This window comes from Primulina tabacum, chromosome 15, assembly GCF_025594145.1.
Source record: "Primulina tabacum isolate GXHZ01 chromosome 15, ASM2559414v2, whole genome shotgun sequence".
NCBI lineage: Eukaryota > Viridiplantae > Streptophyta > Magnoliopsida > Lamiales > Gesneriaceae > Primulina > Primulina tabacum.
In genome coordinates this window covers 25,452,864-25,464,045 of record NC_134564.1, presented here as the reverse complement: position 1 = coordinate 25,464,045, position 11,182 = coordinate 25,452,864, and the positions used below count along the sequence as shown (strand labels likewise).

The 11,182-nt window shown below is 33.8% G+C and overlaps 1 protein-coding gene across 1 annotated transcript; it reads right to left on the bottom strand.

Annotated features, from left to right (window-relative positions):
- Window positions 1-2,523: 2,523 nt before the first annotated feature.
- Window positions 2,524-10,643, bottom strand: LOC142527351 (alcohol dehydrogenase-like 4). Its single transcript, XM_075632122.1, has 10 exons — window positions 10,400-10,643; window positions 9,931-10,067; window positions 9,787-9,836; window positions 9,316-9,644; window positions 8,949-9,031; window positions 8,421-8,496; window positions 7,451-7,512; window positions 7,156-7,251; window positions 6,376-6,537; window positions 2,524-2,913 (listed from the first exon to the last, which is right to left on the bottom strand). The coding sequence occupies exons 1-10, from the start codon at window positions 10,476-10,478 to the stop codon at window positions 2,803-2,805; spliced, it is 1,185 nt and encodes a 394-aa protein (XP_075488237.1). The 5' UTR covers window positions 10,479-10,643; the 3' UTR covers window positions 2,524-2,802.
- Window positions 10,644-11,182: the final 539 nt, after the last annotated feature.

Genomic DNA, 11,182 nt, shown 5'->3' with positions numbered 1-11,182 from the left:
CTACGCGTAGGACGAGCAACCAGAGGGATGGGGAAGGAGTTTTCTTGAAAACCTTGAGAGAAAATTGCGGTGGCTGCTGATGGAGCTTTCGAAATGGTGCTGCAGCAAGGGGATGGGACAGCCGTGTGTGAGGAGAGTAGGGTTAGGGTTTAATTTTTGTTTTAAGTCAAAATATGATACACTAATGGGCTATTTATAATAATTAAAGGAGTTAAAAAGGGTTTTAGGCCCATTAAGCACTAAAATAAACCCGTCAAGCCCAAAAACACCCCCGAAAAATATTTCGTTTAGGTACATTTTGAAAATATCGCTGAACCATCAAAAAGTCCACCGACACGTTGAAATTTGCTGTACCGATTAAAAATATGACACGGCGAGTAAAAATACCCAACCAAGTCCTATTTTCAAAAATCACACTTAATTATACCATATATTAAATAATTAAAAATAATGACAACATTTTTCTTGATTATCCCGGTCTCTGTTCCTCGTTCAAGCGCGATATACATCTTAAAATTCTAATGCATGAAACTTTAAATAAAACATGAACTAAACAACATATCATGCAATAAACATGCATTAAATACATAAATATAAGTAAACACATAATTTAAATAAAAACTCTAAATTGCATGCAGTCAGGGTACGTAGTTCGAATTTCCTAGACCTTATACCTAGTATGTAGAGCCTTAGTATTGTCCCGAGTCGTAAGGACTAATCATGTACAATCACAACTACGGCCTTTTCCTCTCAATGAATGATAACCGACTTGAAAGTCCGAGGGAAGGTTGTTTGGTACAATCATCGTATGATTATTCATCTGTATGATGGGATATCTCCATTCCCTTACCATGAAACACGGTACACAACATCACAGATGCTAGTCTCAACCTTAAGCGGCCTTTATCCTTATTTTTAGGCGGCTGAATCGACTAGAAACAAATTTAGAATATACAGTGTTTACAAATGAGTTTCAAGATCGAATTACGATTCACTTGTATTAAAGTATAATCAAGAACTTTATCTATGCTGATTGCATGGGTATACAGATAAAGAAAAATGAAACCATAAAAAGTTAAATTATATTATAATAAAGATATTTGACTACACTTGTGTCAATAAATTCTGTAGCCAACCGTTGGCTTGCAGGACATCTGCTCTAACTATTGAAACATGGAAATATTTCAATGGCTTAATACATTCATAAATTTTGAAGTGGGCAGCTAGAACGTTCCATTTCAAATGCTCAGATATTAGATAATTGGTGCTTAAAATAAACACGAACCCAAGGGCCTACTCTGCGTATTCAGTTTAGACCCATACACTTTGTCTAAACTTCATACTTCTTTTAGACTAAATAGGGGAGATACTATTGATATCACCGTAAATCCGACCTGGCCCAAATAATAGTTAGTCAGACCCCAATGGCCCCAAAGCCCATAAACAAGAATGATAGGCCTATATTTAATACAATTATGACCAAAACAGAAGCCCAAAAACCTACTCAAGGTCCGATTTATTCTTCTCTTCTAGGGAAAAGTCTTGCAAAGCAAGATTCGAACCTCCGAGCACATTACTACTCAGCAGCTGATCTGCAAGTATGTCAACCCGAACAAAAATCAGAGTGGCGGTGAATGAAGTAATTTCATATAAAACTCTTGCACTAAATTTTCCGTGATAAGAAAAGAATCCCGAAAAAGTTGAAACACATATTCCAAATTTATAAATTATCAAATAGAAGATAAGATCATCACAAATCTTAATTCTAAGGAACTTGTCGTACTAGATTTCTTTCCATACAAGGTATCTAGCTCCTCCCACACTAAATATCAGGTATGCTTTATGGTTTTTACACATTCACTTGTTGTTTACACAAGCAAAACTATTCCCGTACACTTAAATTTGATCTCAGGACTGACTTAAGCACCGGAGAAGCTATGCCAGCAAAGCTCTGCCCAGCTCACTTCATACCAACCAGCAGAACTTGGTTATTTTGGCTCACAGACCGAACACTTGGTACATGAAATTTTTGATATCATCTGATGTGTTGCAGGTTTACATATATTTTGTATAATACAGGATGTCTAAAATATAGGGAGATTATTTCAAAGTTTTAATCAAACTTATAATGGCATTTAAGCATGTTAGAATGTATAATGAGGTGTTACATAAGCTTAGATCAACAAAGGCATGTAGATGACTAAAAGATTTGAGGAAAATCAAACTCCTGCTATAATCCGGTATATCCAAAACCCGATTCAATATTCGATTTTATATTATATTTTCAGCAATTAAAAAAAAGATACAAGAGAGAAAAATCAAGTCAACACGTTCCGACAAATCAACAACAAGCTACGGACATTTTCACAAAGGCATTAGGAAAGGCACAACATAACAAATTATCTTTTATCTAAGCTTGGAGTCATAAATCTATATACCAAGCTTGAGGGGAGTGTTAGAGTTTTTGTTTATTTATTTCAAAAGTGCCTCTGCTGAGTAGGGAAAGCATGAATATAGTGCAGGTTTACAAAGCAAAGCCGAACTATTGGTATTATTTTTTCAAGGTTTCAGAATGGAGTTTACATTTTCTCCTCTCAAACTCATCTTCTTAACAGAAGTGATCATTTTCTTCAAACATATATATGGTTTGTAGTGCAATCCGATTGGCACAAACATATCGAAATATTCCACAGCTAGAGTCGTTATAATTTCAATACATACAGCAAACATCCAGCATGCACACTCGAAAATATATCAATATACGTGTATCAGAATATCAAAACATGAAGAAATATACGATGATCAAAGGTGAAGAAGGCATCTCAAGGATTTCCCATCAATGAGTAATTGAAAGGCTTCATTAATCTTGATAAATGGCAACTCGTGGGTGATGAATTCATCCAACTTCACCTCCTGAATATATCAAGAAGAAAAGTTAATAAATAAACAAAGATAGTAGAATCATATATTTTATAAGAAGGCCTCCGCTGCTAATTAATTAATAGATAAACAGGGTCACTATTATTTAGGATCCAAACTGTTTTGGTTCCTTTAGTTTGTGATATGTCAAAAACCCTTTGGTTTACAAAATTTCGACGCTTTTAGTCTATAACATTAATTCATCGCTAAAAATAAATGGAGATAAGAATATATATGGGAAAATAAGAGAGACTAATTGTTGAGATATAGAGAAACAAACGAGATAACTATCTCAATGAAAATCATAACTAATATCAACAATGAATAAGATATACACCAATATTTATAGTGGTTCACCTCAAAATTGGGCTACATTCATTCTACACCTCTCAAGAAGATCACTTCTTTATTAATAAAGAATAAGACAAGAAAAAATACAAAGTATTTCAAATGGAACACTCAAATTTTAACACTCACTTTCTCTTCATTAATCATATCCTTTCCAAGGATAAACACTTAAAAAATCTCATGCTAAATTATTTATCTCACTTCTATATTTTTTATTGTAAATAGGAGGATTTTGTGTTTTGGTTGATTTTGAAATGAAGAATTGATGGGTATTTATAGGTGAAATTTTAAGAAGAAAAAAAAACATCATTACTTACATAATTAAATCAATTATTTTTTACTAACACAATACATGTGCTAATTATTTGTTAAAAGTATGTGCCTTGAATTCAAATTTATTGGCTAATATTATCAATTCTCCACCTCAAACACATTTTGTGAATTCGATCAGACCTGCAGTGGTTTTCTTGAATCTCTGTTATCACAAGTTCAGGACCTTTTGTACCACTGTCTCGGTGTTTGCTTTAGACCGTACATATGAAAGCATGCTTCTGACTCTTTATGTCAAAGTTCTATTCATTCTCTCAGCTAATCCGTTGAGTTGTAGTGTCTTTTGTAGTGTCATTAGATGTCTGATTATGTTCCTTTTACATATCTCATCAAATGATCCAATGTATTTTCCTTCATTATCTGTTCGAATACATTTGAGTTTAATGTTTGTTGTTCAACCACGTTTAGAAAATTGTTGAATTTTTCCGCTACTTGATCTTTGGTTTTGAGTGTCCACACCCAAATTTACCGAGAATAATCATCGATAAAATTTAACCAGTACCTTGCTCCTCCGAGAGACAATGACATCAAACCACATAGATCTGAGTGCACTAGATCTAGAATTTTATCGGCTCTGCTAGGAGGTGAAGTTTTGAATGATATCCTGTTTTGTTTTCTAGCTAATCAATTCGTGCATTATTTCATATGAATCTGTTTTATACCAAACAGAACTTGCTTGCTCACAAGGCATGTAAGATTCTTTTCACTTATGTGTCCAAGAAGTCGATGCCACAACTCTGTTTAATTTTCTTCACCAGCTTAGTTCATGCCTTCAAAATGATTTTCATTAACTACTTATAGTTTCGACATCTTTAATCCCTTTGCCACAACATGTGATCCTCTTGAAATCTTACATGCCTCGTTTCGGAAGGTTGTGCAGAAAAACCTTCTTCGAGTCTTTCGACTGATATCAGACTCAGGCGCATATTTGGCACATGCCTGACGTCTTTCAGGACCAGTGTAGTGTTATCCACAGTAGTCAAGCTCACGTCTTCCTTTACCACGACTCTGGATAAGTCGTTATTCCTTATACTGAACACATCAAAGTCCTCTTGTATGTAAGATGTAAAGCATTATCTTCGAGATGTGAAGTGGACTGTTGATCTACCATCGATCACCCATCTAGTTACTTGAGTTGCCAAATTTACGGACTCCTGCTCTAGCTCGTGAGCAACATTGAATTCGTCAACGAAGTTAGTTTACTCATCGTCGGTTTCATGTTTGTTTTTCAGTCGCCGACAATATTTTTTAGTATGTTCGTTTTCTCCAAAGCGATAACACCTTATATTGGCATATCTCTCTTAGGACTTGCTTCTTCTTGACTTCTGATTTGTGTTTTTCTTGATCTTGCTTCGCCGCCTAGACTCAGCAACCAAAACATTGGACTGTGAGGTAGAAGTTCCTTGAGATTTCCGCCTCATCTGTTCATTAAAGATGTCACTCTTAATGAAGTCCATACTCACAACTCATCCTGGTGTGTGTTTGTTAATGATACCTTCAGTCTCCCAAGACTCTGCTAATGAAGGTAGCACTATCAAAATATCACATCGTCAAATACTTGATAAGTGCTCCACGAATCCTTGATTCTCGTTGAGATGATCTGCGACCAGAGTTCCTTCTTTGTATCGAACACGTAAAAGTTTGGTCAAATAGAACAATTTTTTGTTGCACTTTTGGAGGCATATAGTGTATTAACTTCGTCCAAAGCGTACGAGCATGTGTCTCGTTAAAGATGTGATTATACACGTTGTCATCGACAAATTTTCGGATGTACCCACAGACTTGCTCGTGCTCGAATCTCCATTCGGCATTTGATTTATCATCTGGTATAGACTCGATGAACACCGGTAGATGCATTTTTGTGACGAATAATAGATCTTTCATCTTACTTTTCCAAAGTTGATAATTAGAGGCATTAAGTCTAATCATCTTGCTTGTGCGTACCTCCATTTTTTGTGACTGCTGTCAACGAATTAATCGTCAAAGCCTGAATATAAAAAAAACAAATTCCCTAATACTATCTAGAAAACCTTTTCTGATTGTGGAATTTCAGACTAAGCTGCAACCACATATCATACGAAGACTTCCTATAGTATTTGAGAATTTCGTTTTGATATCAGTTGTTGGGATATCATGAAAATAAACGAGGTAACATCGCAGTGTGACATCATAAGTAATATCAACAATGAGTAAGATGGACATCAATATTTATAGTGATTCACCCTAAGATTGGGCTACATTCACTCTACACCTCTCAAGAAGATCACTTCTTTATTAATAACAAATGAGACAAGAGAATTGAGAATACAAAGTATTTCAATCATAACACTCTGATTTTAACACATTTTCTCTTCACTAATCCTATTCTTTTTAAAGATAAACACTCCTTAAGAAATCTCACACTAAATCATTTATCTCACTTCTACACTTATGATTGTAGCTAAGAAACTTTATGTTATGGTGTGATTTTGAAATAAAGAACGGATGAGTATTTATACGTGAAGTATAGGGAACACAAAAAAATGATTGCTTACATAATTAAACCAATCATTTTTTACTAACACAAAACATGTGTTAATTATTTGTCAAAAATTATGTGCCTTGAATCCAAATTTGTGGACTTGAATATTAGCACTAATCTCGGTTAAAAAAGTAAACAATACTTGGTAGGAAATTGGGCATGTGTTCTTTTTCTATTAGTTAGGACAAAAGGCATCTAAAATTTATATGCTGAACGACTTTTTTTTTTAGGAAAGAACAGGGAAGACGAGAAATTACCCCATTCATGCACTGATTTGCAAAATGAGGCAATTGAGATTTCCCTTTGAAGTCACCAAACACTGATCCCACCATTCTTCTCCCATCAAATAGCTCCATTGGATGGATTGGTAGCAATCTTGGTGTTGGATGTATCCCTAGTATCACTGTAAGACCCCAACCCTGCATCAAACTTCATAAATAATTTATAGTGCACCAACAGTGGTTTATTTTCTATTTATTATTTTAATTCATATTTAAGGATTATTAGCCGATTTCGACGAAACGAGTTTTCGTTAATTCGTAATAATTTGTATATTTGGGACATTTAGAGCAAAGTATATGAAAAAAGAGAGCACCAACTGGAGTCGAGAATTTCATACCACATACATCAAGAGTATGACTATATCTATATTTCTAAGCTATAAAGTAAAGATCGCTAGACTAACAAAATTTGGTATTTAATGGAAAAAGATATATACAAAAACTTTTTTTAATTAAAAAAACTATATATACCACAATGAATCACTTAAAATTATTTTTTTTTTTTTCACGTGGCATATGTTACACGACTCGAAACAGCTCGATGCTTTTTTTGAACACAACATATTCATGAATTCTCTTCTTTCTCATTTACTCTAATCTTACACACATCTTATTTAAATTCAATCTCATATAATTATCTCATGTATTAATTTTAATGTACTTATATTACTAATAATTTATTCTTAAATTTTGTAATAAAGATATATTTTTAAAAATATATAATAATTTAATGAAAAAAATGGAGAAGAAACTTACGTCATGGGTTGACAAAAAAGCCTCCCGGAGGACATCCAAGTTTCCTGCACATTCAAAACTATATTGCACACCTCCATCCGTCATTTCCCTTATTTTCTGCAGCATTTTTTGCATTATTATTTATAAAATAATTGACCAAACAAATAATTGTGTATTATAGAGAAATATAAAAACAAATAACTAATTTTAAAAAGACCCAAATCACAAAGAATATTTGACCCTTAATTTGTTTTCTCTTCAATAATAAAATAAAATAAAAATTAGATTTATTCAATTATGGAAGACATTTGCTGACCTGATGCACAGGCTTGTCCAGATCCTTGGGATTTAGGAAGTCTGTGATCCCAATTGCTTGTCCTTTGGGAATTAAAAAAAAAAAATACAAGAAAATAATAAATAAATATATAATATGAATTATTTAGTTCATTAAATAATTATATGGTTGGGAAAATTGGGTGTCATTGACCGTGACCAAGAAAATATGCCATAGTTGACTCCACATTTTTGTAAGTCGTTTTAGATCCATGATTAGAGGAAAATTGTGGATTATTCAATTTATTCTAGTCCCATCAACAAAATTTCATATATTTTAAAAGTAAATTTATATTTGGAGAAAGATTTTGCAGAGGATTTAAATTTTTCTTCTCATGTTGAGAATTTTGATGCTATCAGATTCTCCCTTTCTTTTTCTTTAAAGCTGGTGGAAAGGTTTTAAAAATCGGATTTTGAAAACGTGATCTCGTTCTAAATTTAAAATCTCTGATGTAAAATAGACTATAAGTCAGCCAAAAATCCTTCTTAAACGACTTTGTCTCTTTTTAATTGCGACAATAAAAGACAATGACAAAAACTTCGTGTGAGACGGGTCTCACGGATCGTGTGAGACAGATCTCTTATTTGGGATCATCCATGAAAAAGTATTATTTTTTATGCTAAAAATATTATTTTTTATTATGAATATCGGTAGGATTGACCCGTCTCACAGATAAAAAATCGTGAAATTGTCTCAAAACATACTTACTCAAAGACAATACATGGACAACTAACGAATGGGAGGACGGACATTTGTATTGTTTCAGGAAAATTCGGTACGATTGTCAAGTCAAGAATTGAAACTAAAATCTACATAATAGGACATGGTCATATATAAGTACATAGCATTGAAATTTTAACACAAATTATTCAGGAAAAAAAACCCATTATAATAATTAAACATGGTCTTAAAATCATGGGAATTAATGACCAAGAAATAAAATGATATTTACCTTTGAGTCGTTTATCGGGGTTAATGTCAACTCCAATAATTCTTGATGCTCCTCTGGCCCTTGCCCCTTCAACCACCTGCAAATTCATTAAAATATAAGTCAACCTCAATAATGGACATTTTTATATATTATTTGCCAATTTCTTTCTAATTTATTTAATTACTTGCAATATTTAAAATCATGTAAATATAAATATATCAATTTAATAGATATTTGATTAGATAAAAATTATTGTAAATAAAACCAATCATAATTTTCATTTGTCATTCAATAAGAACTTGGTCCATCCAATTCTAAAAGATTAATAAATACTAATGAAAACTTGAAAGCAAGAACTATGAATATATAAAACAATCATTTTTTTCCCTAGTTTACAAATCATTATGGTGTAAAGATCACTTATAGAACGTTTACACATGTCGACACAAAATTGACTCATGACATCGTCTCACGTTAGTTTTTGTATTAAATAAAACAGTACAAGGTGTCGGTTCGAACGCTTTAATGCCTAAAATAGAGCAAACTTACAGCCAGCCCCACAGCTCCCAAGCCAAAAACAGCGACACTTGCCCCAGATGGCACGTCAGCGGTGTTCCACACCGCTCCGAGCCCTGCGCCATTTATTATGTTAATTCAATTAATGCATACCGACTTGTATTACAATACAATCTTCCAACAACAAAAAAGGGAGATTTCTAACGTGACACATGGTCATTTAATGGGGAAAAAAGGTTCCATAGCCTGTGTTTAACCGTGTAGAAAACGTGACTTTTCATATTTTTTTCTGTATCACTTTTTGTAAAGAATGTATTTTTAATTTACTTTTACTAGTATATCGATCGAGATATAAAATTATTTTTATTATTTGTACACGACGCAAATGATTAATTAATACCCGTAGAAACACCGCAGCTGAGCAGTGTCATCGTGGGGAGTGGGGCTTTGGAGTCAATCTTGACGACGCAAGCTGAATCCAGCACTGTGTACTCGACGAATGTGGAAGTGTTGAGGAAATGGTAAATGGGGTCTCCATCTTTTGTCCTGAACCGACACTTGCCGTCGCCGCTCATCGTGCTCTTAAACGGTTTCACCCGATACGTCTCGCACAGATTGGTCTTCTCCGACTTGCAGTATGCGCATTCCCCGCACTCTCCGTTGAAGATGGGAACCACATGGTCCCCTACTTCCAACTCCCCCACCTCTTCTCCAACACTTTCCACCACACTTGATTACATAATTACGACATATGATATAAATCAAGAATGAGATTGATTTGAAGTTTGATAAATAGTACTTGTACGATGTTTAAGCATTTAAGGTATAAAAATAAATTATAATGTAAAAATTCATCGATGCATAGTCTTACCCGGAGGCTTCATGCCCAAAAATTCGAGGGAACACCCGCTGAGCTTCATTCTTTAACACAAAACCAAGTTTGATATATATATCCAATAAATTTTGAGCACAAAATCAATTAAAAACAAAATATATATATGAAACTAGTAAGTACCTCTCCTTGCCAAGCATCAAGATCTGTGTGGCAGATGGAAGTAAACAGAATCCTGATTCGGACCTCCTTTCTCCGAGGAGGATCCACCAGAATCTCCTCCACAACCAGAGGCTGCCCCGCCCCGTACGCCACCGCAGCTGCAATTATTCCACCAAAGTCAACTTATGTAACAACAATACATCTCCAATCACATGATCAACCTACCAAACTTATACAGGAAAATTGATTCAATCCCTTAAAATCTCTTCTTCTTGTCGATATTCCAAATGGCTACCAACATATACTATTAGAATCCTATAGTATTAATCGCCCAATCAAACTATGATATTGTAAGTATTCATTTAAAATAAGTCCAAATTGCATGAAATTCTTCTATAGTCCTACCCAAAAATTTCTAGAAATAATATTTTCAATAACACAAGAAAATAACATATATTAGAAAAGTTCAGAAACTCGATTTACGTAGTACCTTTGCATGTAATAACTTTTCCGATGGTGTCGCTTGAGATGGTATGGTGGTAGGAATTGTGATTCTCCAAACTACCCATTGATCTATAGGCGCTGTGTTTGTGTGTGCTCTATAAATAATCGAATGAGGTTTCACGGGAACAGCCTAACTCACAAAAATTTTATAGAAGCCTTGAATTCATGGTCAGAGGAGCTAAGGGATTTTGCAATGTACCCCCTAATCTTTATGTTTTTGTAGTTAACTCCTAAACTTCATTATTTGTTATATATATATATATATATATAATTAATTTTTCTCTATCCAAGTCCACCGACAAATAGTCAACCTGGATGAACGAGGACTGTTGACAGGCACAGCAAGGGGTTATTTTAAAAATAATATTAATTTAAAATTGTATTTATTAAAATATAACAAATCAGAAAACTTTGTAAAAGTATAACAATCTGCATAACTTTTTACGGATTCAACATTAAAAAAAAAAAGAAAGAAAAAGTTGATCACGGATTATAAGAATCCGTGACCTCCCCGAGCCTTTCGAACACATATACCGAACTTTCTTTTCGAACATTTCGATATTTCTTCTTATTCATTACCGAGAATCCATCTTCCACATTTCTTCTTATTCATTTGCGCTTTGCGCACAACTATTCGTGGCTTTATTTGTTCAGAATTCGAGAGAATTTCGTCGAGTATCAATAATTCAGAATTTGATTTTGGTGAATTGTGCTTAATATCAGAATTTGGTAGAATTGTGCCGAGTCTCAGTCGAATCCTTATTTTTTC